Source organism: Cynara cardunculus, unplaced genomic scaffold, assembly GCF_001531365.2.
Source record: "Cynara cardunculus var. scolymus isolate 2C unplaced genomic scaffold, CcrdV1 Un_Scaffold_2024, whole genome shotgun sequence".
Classification (NCBI taxonomy): Eukaryota; Viridiplantae; Streptophyta; class Magnoliopsida; order Asterales; family Asteraceae; genus Cynara; species Cynara cardunculus.
This window is the reverse complement of record NW_020200950.1, coordinates 23,359-42,771: the sequence shown is the minus strand read 5'-3', so window position 1 is coordinate 42,771 and position 19,413 is coordinate 23,359. Positions and strand designations below refer to the sequence as shown.

Below are 19,413 nucleotides of genomic sequence, written 5' to 3'. Positions count from 1 at the left end.
CGTTTGACTTCAACTTACATTGTGAAGATTGAGAATCAAAATGAGACAGAATGAGAATATACTATGACACTTCCAGTTGTTCCCATGAAAAATCCTTTTTTCTATCTCTCCCTTACGGTGGGAAGATTGTATCTTGAAAGTGACACTCTGCAAATCTGACGGTAAATAGATCACCCGTCAAGGGTTCTAAATAGCGAATAGTTGTTGGGGATTCATATTGTTGATCCTCTCTCTCAATGGTTTGATGATAATCCCTTTGACTTAATACGAAGTATTTTTGTTTCTGTTTTTCAGTTCCAACGATCATCACTGAGTCTGTTTAGTGATCGTTGAGAACATGTAATGTAAACCCATCAGCGACAACGATACTTCAAAAAGACAAAACTCACACCAAAGAACCTTCAGCGAAATTCGAAGACTAAAAGTGAAGATTAAAGACTGGCGCGTTTGTGATTTGAAGCGGCATTCAGTGATTACAACCTGGTCAACATATGTGTGAACACTGCCTAAGCCTCAGCGAATGCTGAAGAGACCTTAAGGGTTATTCCAACATTCAGCAAGCAAAAGAAGCATGTTGTGCAAGATTACTTTTGTCTTGTCCATCCACACACAAAGGACAAACCCATACCCTTTCTAGAGTATAGTACGGTGCGGAGCCGATTAGTTGACTCTACTACCCACTAACTTCATGAAAGGATTTCTGCTCATGAATAGGCTTTTGTACTATTCACTATAGCAAAGGACATGTCTTTCTCTAAAGGATTGACGCGTGTTCAAACCCTACTGCATTGCATTAAATGTGCATTTAATGCAATAGGTATAAATAGATATGTTCAATCTCCATGCAGAGATAACTCTCTCTAACCTTAATCTTTACGTGCATACGTGAAAGAACACACACATCTAAGAACACAATACGCTTATCTTCAAGGCAAGTTAGAATCCTTTTTCAAGTATTCTAAATAGTTCTTACCCAGAAAGAACTCACTTTTTTCTTAGTCTTAAACTACAAATCTTTTCTCTTTGCAAAGAACATTTGTGTGTAACTTAGATTGTTTAGATAGGTTATCCTTACCATATATTTTTCACATACAATCTTGTAAAATATGTATTTATCCTTCTTTATCAATATATATTTTAAATTTAGAAAGTTTCTTGTGTTTGTATTCATCACCCCTCTCTACAAAGTGTTTCTAAATATCTTGTAGACCCTAACGGGACCAACAAATGGTATCAGAGCGGTGTTTTCTTTTCTTGTTATTTAGTTGTTTTTCTGCATTATATTATCTCCTTCTCTAGATAATTTTACTTCTTTCAAATGGCTTTACAAAACACAAACACATACTTTCATGATAATGGCTCTCTCGCCAAACCTCCCCGGTTTATCTGAGACAACTTTAGTTGTTGGAAGAATCAGATGTCCCTCTTTTTGAAGGTGTGGATCCTGAAATTCCACACTATATAGAAAATGGACCATATGTTCCATACGCTATTTCTCCGGTTGTTCCTGAAATAGCTACGACTGTCGCGATTCCTGAACGGCTGATTCCAAAACTCCCTCATCAATGGAGTGATGAAGACAAGAATAAGATACCTATAGACACTCATGCTAGGTCTATAATAGCTATGTCTCTTCCTGATAAGGTTTATCACTCTATAATGAAGATGAGAACCTTGAAATCCATGTGGGACACTCTATGTGTTCAATATGAAGGAACCTTTCAGGTTCAAGAATTGAGAAAGATTCACTTACTAAGACAATACGAAAGCTTTCTATGTGGAAAGACTGAGACATTGTCCGAAGTACACCAACGCTTTAATTGTCTTCTTATCGATTTAAGGACTTTAGGCAGAGAATATTCCAATTTTGAAACTTTAACGAACTTTCTGGAATGTTTACCTGAATCTTGGGATACTTATGCCATGTGTCTCAAGATGTCTAATTCCATGTCCTCTCTCTCTCTCTTAGCACCTTATATAGGATACTACTCAATCATGACTAGTCTCGACAGCTGAAAAGGAATCTAATCAAGGATTCTAGAGAAATGAAGAGGTCTCCGTTAGCTGTAATCTCTGAAGATACTTCAGTTGAACTCCCTTCTTCTCCTTCTTCTTCTCCTTCTTCTTCTTCTTCTTCTCCCCCTCCTCCTTGTTATGAAGCTTCTAACATTGCTGGACCCAATTAGAATGGGTACCAAAAGCATTTTTAAATTGTTCCCTTGTGCAGGAAGTCAAAGGCATATGGTATCTCGATAGTGGATGCTCAAGGCACATGATCGGAGACAAATCCCTCCTCATCGACTACAAAGAAGAAAGAGGCCCTTGACTTTTGGAGGTAACAGCAAAATGGGGCCGCTGAAAGAAGAAATCGAACAATCATTAAGGCTGCTCAATCAATGCTAAAAAGAGTCCCATCTCCCTACCAATTTCTGGGGTGAAGCTGTCAACACCGCTTGTTTCACTCAAAATCGGTCATTGATCGTTAAAAGGTTCAAGAAGACAGCTTACGAACTTTTCCATGGCAGGAAGCCCTCTATCAGCTTTCTACATATCTTTGGTTGCACATGTTATATTCTCAACAACCATGATCAACTAGGAAAGTTCGATCTCAAAGCTGATGAAGGAATCTTTCTTGAATATTCTTTAGTGTCCAAAGCCTTTAGAGTATTGAACAAACACCGACAAACGATAGAAGAAACTATTCATGTCACATTTGATGAATCTCAATCAGCTAATTCTAAACCCATCATAAATGATGATGAAGAATTAGAAAACTGGATGTTTTCTCATTATGGACAACCTGAAGCTTCCTTCAGCGTTCCTCTCAACACTGAAGCCCCAGAAGCTGAAGATGATCCATTAACAATTCCAGTTGCAGCTAATCACACCAACGTGTCTTCTTTACAGATCGTAGTTGTGCCCATTAGTTGTGTTCCTCCTTCTACTTTAAACACTGATCAATCAGTGAATGAAATACCTTCAGCATCTGAACCTGTATTAGTCGCTGAATCTGAGGCTCACTTAGAAATTGTTCCAATCGCTGAAGAATCTGCAACTGAAGCCTCATCATCTGTTCCTGGACATCTATGCTCAGATGATAATCTTCCACTAGCTCAGCGATGGACTAAAGACCATCCTATTCATCAAATTTTTGGTGATCCAGGTGCAGGTAATCAGACTCATCGTGGTCTAGGTAATATCTGTCTCTTTGTCAACTTTCTTTCTTTAGTTGATCCCAAGAAGATCAATGATGCTATCTCAGACCCTAGCTGGGTCATTGCCATGCAAGAGGAGCTCATTGAGTTTGATAGGAACAAATTCTGGTACCTTGTCCCACGTCCATCTGACAAAACAATGATAGGCACCAAATGGGTCTATCGCAACAAGTTAGATGAAGAATGTGTGGTAACCCATAGAAAGGCTCGACTTGTTGCTTAGGGTTATAGACAAGAAGATGAGATCGATTATGACGAGACCTATGCACCAGTGGCTAGACTCGAAGCAATTCGACTCTTTCTAGCCTATGTTTCCCATAGAGACTTCAAAGTCTACCAAATGGATGTAAAGAGCGCTTTCCTTAATGGAAAACTTCAAGAGGAAGTTTATGTTGAACAACCTCCACAGTTTCTTGACCCTAAGTATCCAGACCATGTCTATCGTTTGGATAAAGCTCTTTATGGGTTAAAATAGGCTCCTCGTGCCTGGTATGATACCCTCTCCTCATTTCTCATCTCTGAGAAATTCGTTGGTGGAAAGATTGACTAGACCTTATTTCTTCGGAAAGTTAATGGCCATATCATTCTAGTCCAAATATATTTCGATGACATTATTTTTGGTTCTACTAATCCCTCTTTATGTTTTTGATTCGTTGATCACATGAAGAAAGAATACCAGATGAGTATGATGGGAGAACTAACCTTCTTTTTAGGTCTCCAGATCAAGCATTCAGATAAAGACATCTTTATTAGTCAGAGTAAGTATGTCCGTGATATGCTGAAAAAGTTTGATCTCTCTAACAACTCATCTATGAAGACTCCTATGGCTCCTTCACTCTCTCTCAACAAGGATTCAAATGAAAAGCCTGTAAATATAACTGTTTATAAAGGAATGATCGGCTCTCTGCTGTGTCTCACAGCTAGTTGAACAGATATCATGTATTCTACTTGCCTATATGCACGATATCAATATGAACCTAAGGAATCCCATCTGATCGCTGTAAATCGCATTTTCAGATACTTGAAGGGAACTCCTAACTTGGGTCTCTAGTACCGTTAAGGATTCAGGTTTTGACCTAATAGGTTATTCGGATAGTGATTTTACAGATTGCAATATCGATAGGAAAAGCACCTCTGGAGGCTATCAGCTTCTAGGTGGAAAGTTGGTGAGCTGGATAAGTAAGAAACAAAACTCAGTGTTCACATCAACCGCTGAAGCTGAATACATAGCCGCTGGAAGTTGTTGTGCCCAAGTTCTTTGGATGAAAAACCAGCTGAACGACTACGATATTCATTTTTCAAAGATCCCTATCTATTGTGATAGCACTCGTGCTATTGCAATTGCAATTGCAAACAACCCTGTACTTCACTACAAGACCAAACATATAGAGATCATATATCATTTTATCAGAGATCATGTTATGGATGGTGATATTGAACTTCACTTTGTTCCCACTGATTACCAGCTCGCTGACCTTTTCACCAAGCCTCTTGATGAGACAAGATTTACCATCTTGATCAGCGAACTTGAAATGCCAAACGCTGAAGAATAATTTTCTTCAGCTATACGCATCAATCAATACGTGAAATGATTCAGTGCTCTATCTCTATCACTGAACTCTTGAGTAAATGTATCTATTCTCTCTAAGGTATGTATACTTGTTCTTTTTCTTTAAAACTAAAAATTATCACTGAAGCTTTCCTTCTTCAGTAATCAAAACGTTTTAAAAGTTTGTTTCAGTGATTGTTTCTATCGCTGAACATTTTTATGTAAGTATATCTCTTTTATACTTGTTTTTTTCTTAAAATCAAAATGATCACTAAACCTTTCTACCTTCAGTGATTCAAATGTTTTTTAAAAGATAGTTTCAGTGATTCTCTTATCACTGACACTTTTTATGAAAATATGTTCGTCTAAGATATTTCATTTCTTAAAAAAAAACCATCACTGAAGCTTTTCTTCTTCAGTGATCAAATGTTTTAAAAGGTTTTTATTTAGTGATTCTCTTATCATTGAATGTGACTCTTTAAATTTCTTAAACCTTTTTCGTTTTTGAAGAAATAGTTAATGAACCGTCTTAATGAAGACATTCTATAACTTACATCCAATCATGGATGAGAACGTGCCATATTTTTTTTCATGGCATTTCCTCAACAGTCGTATTTTCCTCTCTCCTATTTCTTTTCTCTCTCCTACTTATAAATATGAGATCTCTTCCCTCATATTTTCTTTACTCTTTCAAAATCATTTGACGAACCTCTGCCAAAAAGAACTTGCAAGCAAGAACTCTCAAAGAACGCTCGAATCCTTTGACCTTTTTCTCCAAACTCTAAGGTTGATAACTTATTCTTTAAACTTTGAACTGTTCTTTTTCCTTTTATGAAACTGTTGTTTAATATTTTAAGAACCTTGTTATCTTAAAACACAAACAGAAAGATTAATAACACATTCTCATTCTTGGTTATAATCTGAAGTTTCAAAAAAATATACTCTATTCTTCTTGAAAAATCCTAACATCTTCTTTGTAGATTTTTCAAAAGAAGTTTTATTGTTCTAAAACTTAAAAAGATCACAATCAAATCTTGGACTACCAATATAAACTGTTATTTCTTATTTCTTAACAAAAACATAAATTGGCTGCCAAGAATGTGAACTTCTTCGTTGAAGACGTTTCCTTCAAGGCCAACAACCACATTGCCTTGTTGGATATCCCTACCAACAAAACTATTTATGAGGACGCTGTTGCCTTCCTCAGGATGTTTCCTATCGCTTATGCTCTCAACCATGAATCTGTCATGGTTAGGGAGGCCCTTTAGCAAATCTGGATGACCGCTGAAGTGGTGCAAGAAACGAACAAGAACGGTCAATAGGTGGAGAAAATCAACTTCACCTTCAATCGGATGACCGTGAGCTTTGGCGTGACCACTCTCAGGCACGCTCTTTGTTTCCCCAAGGGTCCATTCGCTAGCGACCCTACGACCGAAGAAATCATTGCCTGCCTCGATGACATTGACTACCAATGGCCAATGAAGAAAGACTCCAGTGAACCTCTCAAATAGCTGTCCAAGATAGAAGAACCGCATGTATGGGGTGTGGAATTTCCTCTTCTCTCACTTCATCTAGAGTATGGGTGGAAAGACTGGCGGTCAGGATCGGCATCCAGGGTTGCTCTCATAATCGGCATCTCAGTCATCCATCGCAGATCGATCAACTTTGCTGCAGTAATCTTTGACGACCTGGCGCTCAAGATGAACATGCGTCAGAGGGAGAAAGTGGTTCCCTACACTCGCTTTCTATCGATGGTTTTCGCCAAGATCTTCTTATTTGCAAGGAAGGTAACCTTCCTGTGTACAAGCTTGGATCCAAGATTCTGGATCACAAGTTAAGGGATGGAGATGTTGCACTCTCTTCTGTGGTGCAATATTCTTAAAATCCTCCTCCTTCTTCTCCCTCCAAAGTGGTCAAGACAAGGGAACCCCACCACAACCCTCTTTCAAACGCCCATCTCAACCAACTCTTGGTTCTCTTACGAGGACCAAGAAGGCCAAAAAGGGGACAACCACGTCTCTAGTTGTGACCTCTCAAAATGTCTCAGCTATTGAAAAAAGCCTTACCCCGAGGAAATTTCAGTCAACCTTCCTAGCTCTTCAGTGATATATGAAATCACTGTCGTACAAGTGGCTCCTCACCCAACCGCCTTAGTGACCCAAATCAGTGAATGTGAGAATATTAGCCTCGCTACCGCTGAACACCCACTTCCTTTAGTCTCAGCCATCTTCTCCTCCCCTCCTTCCTTGGTGTCTACACGTGGCTATGAATCATCAACGACTGTCCTCCCTGATGATGAGACACCCACCACTGGACCTGAGGTAGCTCCTCTCGAGGCTTCTCAACATAATGGTGCTTATCCTCACGATTGCACCATGGATCCCACTAGCGTTAATCTTTCAGATAATGCTGAAGACCCCTCAGGTACTTAATCTTCCTACCCATTTTAATGGAGCGCATGAAGCGACAATTAGCCTAGCCAGCGCTCTGACGCGGCTAGAAGAAGTGATGGTGCTCCAAATCCAGAACGTCGACCAACTCTCTGGATATTGCTCAAGAGGTTAGAGAGGGGGAGATAAGGTCTGACGCTAGACCCTCAAGTGCTGATGCCGCCACTGAACCTGTTGCTCCAGCAACCAATGAAGTTGAAGCTCCTAGAGATGAAGCTGAAGCTGAGGTTGTTAATGAAATCCCAACCTTCTATGAAGCTCCTACAGCTGAGGAAGTTGATGTCGTCCGAGTTGACGTTGAAGCTCACGGCAATCACCTTCCCATCACCTCTACAACCGATGTGGAAGAAGATGATGAAGAGGATGATGATGAAGATGGTGAGTCTTCCAACCTTCCTGACGCTAGTAGTGACCTGGACGATGATGACGATGAAGACGACTCCATGATCCAGTACCAACGACCTGATGCTGCCACGAAAGGTGTCGCCCTTAGGGATTCCGCATCCCAAGGGGAGTAAAGAGAGAATGAGGCTGCTCAAGAAAAGCACCAAAGCACCACATCGAAAGGCAAAGGTGTTACTGAAGAAGGGAATCTCAAGATTCTTTTCAAACCCCTTGGGCCCTTATATGACGAGTCCTCAAGACAAATCACCATAACATCCATGTACCATCTCTCCATCCCCTCAACTATCTGCGGTTGGCTGGAGGAATAGGTCTCTGAGAACCCAACTCCCAGCGCTCCCACCGACCAGCAGATGACTCAGCTCAGGGAGTCACTCGACCAAACTAGAGTAAAAATTTCTCTTCGTACCTCTAGTTGTGGTGAGTTCAACTTCCTGACTGAAGTTGAAAGACTCGAGGCTCTCAAGGTCGAAGAAGAACTTGAACTTCAAAAGAAACAGACTGAGGACAACTTAAAGCTGGCCAAGTCTCTAGCCGCCAAAGTTCTTCCAAAGAAAAAATCCAAAAAGACGGTGAACGATGTCCTGGCCCAAGCTTTGCTTCTCTCTATTGCAGAGGCTGAACGTGAAAAGAACCTGAAGCTGGCCGAATGTGACAAGCTCTAGAGCGAAGTATGCCTTAACAAAAGAATCAGCCCTCATCTAATTTCAAACGACAGCATCAGTGGATTGATAAAAGATGGTGGGTTGCTGATATCCATGCTCATCATCAGGGATAATCTTGAGGCGATCACTGAGTACCCTTTCTACTTGGACGAGTACGGCTACAACGAATGGCTGGAGATTCGCCAAGCCCTTCAGCACTTAAAATCTCGACATAAGCTGATTATCGAAAACATCATAAGCGAGCTGATCAATAAGATGTCTAGATATGTCGTAGTCCCTGAAAAAGCAAATGTTGAAGAAAGGTGGAAGAAGAAAAACACTTTCAAGTCCTAATGACGGACCATCCCCAAGGAACTAACATGAAACAAAGTTCTCTTTAGATGAAGTCCTGAAGGCTTCGAAGAAGCCATACATTTCAATGCTGAAGTTATCACTGCCAGCGAAGGGTCCTTACATACCGAACACTGTGCATGTGAATCCTGAGTTAGGATTTATATTCCTTGACTATGATGGCGAAGTCAGATTTCAAAGAATGTCTGAGTTACATCTATGTCCAATGAACATCTCGGATATCTCAGGTTCTAGCTAGATGATGACTTCAAAGGTGAAATGATGGACCACAAGATTAGAAGAGAGTTTATACGTCGAAAGGAGCTTGGAGAAAATGTACTTGGCTTCATTAATCTGAACAACTTAGATTAGTTACTTTCTTTTGTAATTTGTTCATTCATTGTATAACCTTTTAAATTCTATGTCTAGTAACAGTGTTTAACTTATATTTTGTAAGTCTAAGACATGTACTGAACAACTTGTAATATTTCCTTTTGAAATTAATATAAGTATTTCTTGTGCATCACTGAAAAAGATCCCTGAAAAAAGAAATAGAGACACAAGTCTATGAGTTCCAGTGTTACTCTTACATTCACTGACAATCTATAAGTCAGTGAACATGTTTTCAGTTTCAGTTTCTCTTCTTTTATATTTTCTTAAACTTGTAACTTAAGAAAATTTTCAAAGTAAATATTGACTCACTGAAAAATATCCCAAAACAGTTAAAAGGCACATGTACTTTATATGTAACTTTTCCTTACTGCTATTTGATAAGGCAACTTTCTTTATGTTGCTTTGTTATCATCAAACAGGGGGAGATTGTTGATCATCTCTCTCAGTGATTTGATGATAATCCATTTTAACTTATACGAAGTATTTTTGTTTATGTCTTCCAGTTCCAGCGATCATCACTGAGTCTGTTGAGTGATCGCTGACAACATGTAATGTAAATATATCAGCAACATCAATACTTCAAGAAGACAAAACTCACACCAAAGAACCTTCAAAGAAAGTCAAAGACTGAAACTAAAGATTAGAAACTAGCGCGTTCGTGATCTGAAGCGGCATTCAGTGATTACAACCTGGTCAACATATGTGTGAAGACTGCCCAAGCCTCAGCGAATGCCGAAGAGACCTTCAGGGTTATTCCAACATTCAGCGATCAAAAGAAGCTTGTTGTGCAAGATTGCTTTTGTCTTGTCCTTCCACACACAAAGGACAAACCCATACCTTTTCTAGAGTATAGTACGGTATGGAGCCAATTAGTTGACTCTATTTCCCACCAACTCCATGAAAGGATGTTTGCTCATAAATTGGATTTTGTACTATTCACAGTAGCAAAAGACAAGTCTTTCTCTAAAGGCTTGACGTGTGTTCAAATCGTACTGGATTGCATTAAATGTGCATTTAATGCAATGAGTAAAAATAAATATGTTTTATCTCCATTCAGAGATAACTCTCTCTAACCTTAATCCTTACGTGCATACGTGAAAGAACACACACATCTAAGAACACAATACGCTTATCTTCAAAGCAAGTTAGAATCCCTTTTCAAGTATTCTAAATAGTTCTTACCTAGAAAGAACTCACTTTCTTCTTAGTCTTAAACAACAAATCTTTTCTCTTTGCTAAGAACATTTGTGTGTAACTTAGATTGTTTAGATAGGTTATCTTTACCTTATTTTTTTCGCATACAATCTTGTAAAATCTGTATTGATTCTTCTTTATCAATATATATTTAAATTTTGAAAGTTTTTTGTGTTTGTATTCATCCCCCCTTCTACAAACTGTTTCTAAATATCTTGTAGACCCTAATGGGACCAACACATATCCAACATATATACTTAATCGTCTTTAGGAGACCATTTAGTGCGTTGTGGGGGCACAATTGGCACGTATACTGCAAAACCAAATATGCATAAATGTGAAATATCAGACTCATATCTAGTTACCAACTGGTATGCATAAAATGGTTGGCTAGCAGTGGGTCTAAAGCAAATAAGCTGCATGTAATATTGCATAACCCCATGCAGAAGTGGGTAATATTGGTGCGCTTAACTAATGTCTTGGCTACCATTTGTATCATTATAGTAGTAGCTTTTGCAAGACCATTTTGTTTATGAACATGGGATACGAGATGCTCTACATCGATCCCAATAGGCATGAAATAATCATCAAATGCTTGCAATGTAAATTCTCCAATATTATCACGTCGTATAGACTTGATAGGACAATCGGGTTGGTGAACCCTCAAACGTAAATTTGTGCTAGGAATTTTGCGAATGCAACATTTCATGTGGACAATAGTGCGACATGCATCCATCATGTCAATGCGTCAACCAGAACCATAAAATAATTTAATGTCCCGCATTCTAGATGTGTATGTCCATAAATATCATCTTGTATTCATTGTAAGAATGTAATATTTTTGTATATATCTTTGACTTTTAGGATGGTCTCCTTCGTGTCTTGGCTAAGGATCAAGGTTTACAAAAGTTGTAGGTATTCGAGAGAGCATATTTTGATGATATGTTGCTTCTTGTATTGTAGAAGTCAATAGTTGCAATTTTGTTAATTGCCTCATTTTACATTTCACACGAAAGAAATGTGTCGATATGTATTTTGCAACACATAGATCATTATGTCATGACCATGGTGTCCCACATAGTCATATTAAAACATATATGTGTCATTGTCCCAAAGTTCTTTATTGACGACAAATATGATTCAATGACTAAATAATCCACTAGTTTGACACATTTATTTCTCTAATATATGTTCCTTTCATATCATTAGAGTTAATGTATATATACCCATTTCCATTCTCATAACACATTTATTTATCTAACTTGCAGTAGATTGATGAGTTTGTCTAAAATGTTATATTCCAGTTTATATTAGTTCATTAATATTTACTTATTTATAAAAGGTGAAAATGACGTTATACATCATGTCATTTTGTGAGTTGCTTGTCACAAAGATTGAGACGCTTTTGAGACAACATTTTTTGTTGAAAATCAATTATCTTCTTGTAGTCTAGTAAGTGGGTTTCACTTCACTGTATAATTAGTTTAGGAAGTACATGTTCATGAATATTCTTGGTTCTCCCTTTCAGGACGTCCCACAATCTTGGGAGTATCTAGTTAATGATATTACTTATGAAGGTTGTGACTGATGTGCATTTTCAAAAATCTCAAGGTATTTACTTGTATCTTAACAATTTATTTTTAGGGTCAATAGATTTTGATGGGCTTTAGGCATATTATTGTACCTTTCAGACAAAACTAATCTTTTCATTGGATATTCATCTATGGTACTCATGTTCTTTTGAGTTTAGGATATCGAACCTTGGATGAATTGTTTCAACCATTTACATAAATAAGGGATAATATATGGACTTTTTTTTATTCATAAGAAGAAAAAAATTATCATACACGTGAAATTTCATTATCATAACAATATTGGATTTTTGTATGTTTTTATTGATAACACTTCATCAATATTTTAGTTTGCTAGGGAAATCACTCAATCTCTTGGATTCCATGTAGTAGGGGAATCACATTGATTTCTTAAGTCCCTACAAACCTTAGGGCTATTTACACCCATTTGACAAAAATCCTTTCGATATTTTGTGATATATTTAATTTTAAAGATAACATTACTAATTATAGAGCTTTTGGCACGAGGGTGAAAAGAATATGAGTTTGACATATGAAGCCAACTATAATGTTTTAACAGATTAATAATATTTTAAGAGATTTTGTCATTAGTTAAATAAATATTGGTTTCGACATAAAGTTAAATTCAACATTTTAACATCTTAATAGTATTTTGGGAGCTTTTGGTAGAAGACCAAAATATATGGATGAGAAGTATAACTTTCAAAAATCATTTATAAGATTGAAAATTATGAGTATGAACTCATAATCAAGATAAATATTTGAACTTAATAATAATAACAATTATAATTATAATGACAAAAGATAATAATAATATTATAACTAATTGAAATGCTTAAATAAATAATGATATATCCAAAACAATAAAAAAATATGCTAACTAAATTAAAATTAGATGAGCTAAAGCCAAAATTTAAATTAACTTAGTAGGTTAATTATTATTTGAATTAGCCTAAAAAATTGGTCTAATCATCTAATTGAATAAAACTAATCAGATATCTCTGTATGAATAAATAAAGAAAACAAAAATATAATTGGTCTAGTCTAGATAAATAACTAAAATAATTAACAATTAATTGATAAATTTAATATAAATCAATGACTCGATTAAACAAAATCTTTAAAAATCAATTTATTAAAATAAATTGATCGAAAAACAATTTGTTTTTTTGTAAAGACTCTTGTTATCAACAAAAAATAAAATGATATTTATTTTATTTTACGGTTAAACAAAAATAAAAGAAAATTATATAATAAAAATGTTGAAAGTACAACAAAATCCCATAAATAWTCRATTTTWTTAGTCTTTCTTTTAYGTCAYTATCAACTTTTATTTATTTAATTATTTCAATAAAATAAATAAATACTTATAAAATCGATTTTCAATTCGATTGATATCAACAATAAAAATATAACAAAAATATATTCTATAGATCCAATCATAATATGCATTTAACTTTTAACATGATCTTAAAATACTTATGTATAACGAAGCAACATGAAACATTTATAAATATAAAGAAGAAGACATAAAAATGTTTACTTGCGGGAAGTAAATCCTTCATCAGTGTTGGGCAACGAACTGAACAACTTTTTTTCATGGCAATGGTCATTGACAACGAAGTTTTAAGCTTATGTGCTGATAACATGTTATAGAATAACTGAAAAGGAACAACAATAGAATAGAAATAAATAATATGTAATTCTCATTAGTTATAATTTTTTTTTATAGGAATGAGTTACAAGTAGATAACTACTAGATATTTCATTTCCAATCTAACTCTAATATATCTATCTTTATCTCTATCTCTATCATCATCTCTTTTATAAAATAACATACGTATGAGTTATGATACAACAGTTGGCACTTAATTTATGGCAAAGAATATCAAATAAACTGTTATATAAGTAGGGCCAGATTGAATAAGAAAAATGTGGGGTTATCGTGCTACCAATGAATTATTCGTGTTTTGTTATCGTAGAAAAAGAAAACATTTAAATATTAAGAATGAAGATTTTGTAAACCTTTTCCAATATATAAAAAACACGTGACATAATATTGTTGTTTTTGTTACCAATGACATAATTTATTTTAAATAATATTTATGACGTTAGAGGGAACTATAAATTTTGTCCATATGGTTTGTTAAAATTACAGTTTTCGTCCATGCAAGTTTGAAAAGACAATATCGTTATTATGGTTTGCAAAAAAATTTGAATTTGGTCCCTACCTATAAAGGTCGTTAAAGAATTCATTAAATGAGAAGCATTTTTTATTCTTTTACTAATTTTTTCTTTTTACCCGATCAAAAAACTTTAGGGACCAAGATTGTAGTTTACTCCTCTTTACTTTTTGTCATTTTAGGGCCTGTTTGGTGCAGATAGATGAATGAAAATAAGAATCAAAATGAAAATGAAAACGAAAACGAATGAAAATGAAAATGAACATTGCATTGGTGTTGTTTGGTTAAAACTGGGAAATCATTATCATTATCATTATCATAGATATTGTTTGGATGCTTAGCATATATAATAATTGAAATTTCGTTTTGTAGCATTGTACTACCATTTTTATAACATTAACCAATGAATTTATTATTTAAACACAACTTTAAACAATACAATACAAAATATGTTTCAGACAACTTTAAAAAATACAATACAAAATATGTTTCAGACAACTTCAAAAATACAAAATATGATTGGATATTACATCTAACTTCAAAAATACAAAATATGATTGGATATTTCATCTAACTTCAAAAATACAATACAATTCGATGTTCCATTTGACTTCAAAAATACTATACATTTCGATGTTTCATCCAACTTCAAAAATACAATAAAATTTGATGTTTCATCCAACTTCAAAATACAATACATTAATTCCGATTTTCAAAATACAATACAATTGGATGTTTCATCCAACTTCGAAAATACAATTCAATTCAATGTTTCATCCAACTTCAAAATACAATACCAAAAAGAGGCTTATATAGCCAACCAACTTCAAAATTCATATCAAAAGATTATGTTTAAGGTCCAAATTCATTTATTAACAGAATACAAGAACCCAAGCATGTATGATCTTCTCATGTGAGTTGGCAACGTAAATAAGACCTTAACTTTGATGTGTTCATCATAGCAAATTTCAAGAGCTTTACTAATATCACCGGTAGATATTCCAATACTAAGAAATTCATTCATGACCTCTTGCATCTTCTCATTACTCAAAGAATCAAATTTGTTAATATCGGTTATAACATTTGCAGTAGCGGTATATCGTGACATCATTTGACCACAAATAGACTTAAACATGGAATTAAATTCATCTAACCTTGTGTCAATGGTATGTTGAACTGAAGGTGATTTCTTGTTCTTGTAAATTTCTCTTCATGGTGAAAGTTTTTTGCGCTTTTTTGATGTGTAAGTGGTTGATGAATTAGGAGAATCTTGTGCATCAACTTCTTGTTCAACTTCACTATCGGAAGAACATACAAACACATTCTTGTTGTTGCTAATATCCTCACATGCTTGTGCTATATCCTTGGCTTTTAGCCCCTCTACTCTCTATGTCTACCCCATACTAAGTCCAATTTCCTCACATATGGAAATTTCAAGTTCCATAAGCCTATTGCATTCTTATGAGTCTATAAAAATAAAAACGACATATGAATGAAAATAGTACAATTAAAAAAGGAGGATTATTCTCAACCAAAAACGACTTACCTTGCACCAATCATCATACCACTGCTTCTCACTTAATTTTATGCTCAACATCATCCCATTGACACCCACTTTGCATCAAAATTTCATAAAACATATTGTATTTGTTTTTAAGATATTTGATACGTGAGTCAATGTGAGGGATAAATTCCTTATCAAAATTTGGAAGCCTTTGAACTAACCTCTTATGTACTTCAATCATGTAGCCGTTTTTGAATCCAACATCTAACTTCCACAACAGATCATAAGCAAGTTCTTGTAAAATGTTGACAAATGCTTCACCTTCCTCATTGTTCCAATATGTTTTGTTTTTTCACCTTCCACGTTCATGCTCACTTGAAGGTGTAGCCATTTCTCAACAACACAATTAACATAATATCAAACACAACTTAATTAAAACATAATGCTTAAAACAACATAATAAAATATAACGTCAAATACAACATAACTAAACATAATGTCACAATAAAACATAACGTCAAATACTACATAACTAAACATAATGTCACAATAAAACATAACATCAAATACTACATAACGTCAAAGATTCAAGTACAATCATAATAAAATCTATCTACTTCTTCATGCGTTAAACATGTTGGTAGCCATAGTATTGCTAAAAGTTAGCCACTCATCGATTGGACTAATATTTGTAATGGATTCCACTTCATTATTTTCACCATCTTCTTCTATGGATCATAAACTTTCTACACAAGTTGTGTAGAAGGAAACTTGCCATTATAATTCCAACTTGGGTTTCAATTGAGAAGAATGAGGAGGATGCAAGAATCTTCCATTTTTTTCAACAATCCAAAACATCTCTCGATCACCTTCCTTGCTTTTGAGTGTTTCATATTGAAATACTTCTCGACAGTGTTTGGTCGATGGCCACTGAACTCTTTTAAGTGATATCGTTGTCCCCGATATGGTGCAAGAAACCCATTTGCATTACAATATCCATAATCAACCAAATAATAAGAACCTTGAGGAATTCTTAGGCCTTGATATTGTATCTCGAAGCACGTGACTATCATGTGCAGAACCTTCCCAACCAGGCAAAACATATTTGAATTGCATGTTCGAGCAACAAACACCTAAAACATTAGTTGAAATACAACCTTTTCGTGTGCCATAACGAGGCTTTTCATTACTAGGAGGTGTAAATTTAATTAAGATCAAAAGCTCTTAAGCAATCGTACAAGTTCTAAAAAGGTATACATATATCTCAGCTTGGTGTTAATTTATAATGTAATTGCCTTACAAATGTAACTACAAAAGTAGTCGTACCTGAAAACATTTCCATCTCCCATCTTGACAATCATGTGTAATAGGCTCTAGTTTGTGGAATAAGATAGAGAGCAACCTCAAAATTTCTAAAAGGACTAGATGGAATTGCAGACTAATTGTTTCTTTACTACGAGAAAATAAATGGCTAATTGTTCTTTTCTTTTTGTGGTAAGCCAAGGTGTATAAAAACATCACGACAAACTCTTCAATAGACGTGTTTCTAGTAGGATTTAAACATCATAGTACCCTAAAGGTTGCTCCATCCATACGAAGTTCACTAATACAAACATCATCACTTTCCATGGTCAATCTAAACATCCATTTCATCTGATCAATTATTTTCTCATCCTTTGTTTTGATTTCATTAATCGTATATCGAATGTAGGAATACATAACAACATAGTAGGCGGCAAGTACAATGAGCAACATGTTATTTGTTGTTTGTTGTCTTTTGTTAACATGGCTATGGTGTTGTTTTGTTTTAATCTCATTATGTGTTAAATTTTTCATTTTCACCCTTCAAAATTTTCTTTCACATTTCTAGTATTGAGTCAATTTAAGTTGTCATTTTAGTTGTTTGGGGACAAGAAATAGTTTAAGTGTGGGGGTGTGATAAGTGTGCAAAAACATACACCTTGTTAGGACTGAAAATCAGTATTAATTGTATTTGTCTTGAAAGTTAAATATTGTCTATAATTGTAAAAGTCAGCGTGTTTGACTTTTCTTATAGGAGTTTGACTTTGACTTGTGTTAGTAGGTTTGACCATATAAATAGAATAGTCTTTGTAATTTGTAAAGGAGAGAGCTCATTTGTAAGATTTGATACGTAAATGAGAGTTTGACTATACTTTGAATGCTTTGACTTTTCCTCTCAATATTCATAATATTGTTCTTGATGTTCTTACAAGATAAATCCAGATCTGCCATTATTGTTATGAAGATTGAAGATTGATCAGTGAATTGTGGGACAAACAATTGGTATCAGAGCATGTGTGCAAGAAATCAGAAGAAAAGAAATCAATTTTTGAAGATTTTTTGAAGATTTTCTTTTCTGAATTTTTTTGTTCTTCAAGTTCTTATTTTTTTCTAGTGTTTGATCCGATTTTGTTTAAATTTTTTGTATTTTCGTGTTAAGATCATGATCAAAGTGTGCGTTTTAGAGTCGTGAATCTTTGTTATTCACGCGAATTCTTGATCTGATCAATCGTTTTCAAGTTTTTGATGAATTTTGTGTTTTAAATTTTTTTTCGTGTTCTTGATTTTTTTAAAAGTCAGTGTTTTTGATCCATTTTTTGTTTAAATTTTTATGTTTTTGTGTTTTTGTTAGTTTTTGATCTGATTTAAATTTTTAGAGTGTCTTAGTTTGTGTTAAATCGATCAATTCAAAGCCCATAACCAATTTAGGCCCATTGTCACATTTCAGCCCATTTTCATTTCATCTTCATCGGATACTCTTTCTTCCAGACGTGATTACTTCGTGCAACACAGATTCTTAAATCGCTCAGCCTTCAACTGGATTCTTGGTAAATCGTAGAAGCCTTGACCGGATAATTGTTCGGATTCGCACAAAGCTTGACGGATAAAGAGATGCTTCCATCTTCCATCTTCCATCTTCCAAGGTTCATACTCAGGTGGGTGAAATATACTTCCAAGGACTGTTTTGGTTGCACTTTATTTGTCGAGCATAGGTAAATCACTCATCTTTCATCGCAACTTGTTTCAAGATAAATCGAAGTTAATTGCAGAAATTGATTGAAACCTATATTGTGCTTCATATTCATTGTTTTGGATTGAATTTGTGTTGTCTGATTTCATTTAATCGGCTGTCTTCCTAATCTGAGTTTTGTTTTTCAAGTTGTCTGCTGTGAATTTTTTTTAGTTGATTTCAAGTTAATGCTTAATGAGGCTGCTCTGCGTGGATTTGTTTCTTGCTTCATCTAACAGAGAAGAGTAGAGGAATTACATTTGTTAGTTGCTGTTATATTGAAAATTTGGAACAGCAGCCCAGCTGCTACACAGGTTCAACTCTACACAGATTTGGTTGATTGTTCTTGCTGTTTTAAGGTCTAAAACAGCAGCAGGTTTGATAGTCAATGATAACAGGAACCTGTTAAGTTGTGTGTTTTGAGCATATTTGATTCTTAAACTGTTTGGTGACAGGTTCTTATTGCTTAAAATCTGTTTGCTGTTTGCTATTTGGTGACAGGTTCTTATTGCTTAAAATCTGTTTGTTGAGCTGTTTGGTGACAGGTTCTTTTTGTTGTTTTACATAAGCGTTGTGAATTATTTGCTGTGTATTTGTGTAATTGAGGACTGGAACGGAAGCAAAATTTGACTTGGCTGTTTAAACAATACACAGTAGATTTAACTGGTGCAGGGCTTTAGATCTGTTTGGTTGATCAAAAACACAGGTTGTTTAAAACTTAGACATATGCATTGTATGGAGAGCCTATTTGAATAAAATCTGTCCAAAAGCTTCTAAGGGCAGTTCGTGGTTTCTGTTTTGAGATTTATAATTGTTTTAAGAGTGTATTAAGACTTGATCAGTTGCTGTTTGGTAATTGCGCAGGTTTAAGCATACAGAGTGGAAAGCAGTTTCATTTTGATTGT

At 35.0% G+C, this 19,413-nt stretch overlaps 1 protein-coding gene across 1 annotated transcript; it reads left to right on the top strand.

Annotated features, from left to right (window-relative positions):
• The first annotated feature begins 7,139 nt into the window (after positions 1–7,139).
• Positions 7,140–7,732, top strand: LOC112502834 (trigger factor-like). Its single transcript, XM_025106836.1, has 2 exons — positions 7,140–7,188; positions 7,323–7,732. The coding sequence occupies exons 1-2, from the start codon at positions 7,140–7,142 to the stop codon at positions 7,730–7,732; spliced, it is 459 nt and encodes a 152-aa protein (XP_024962604.1).
• The last annotated feature ends 11,681 nt before the right edge of the window (positions 7,733–19,413 follow it).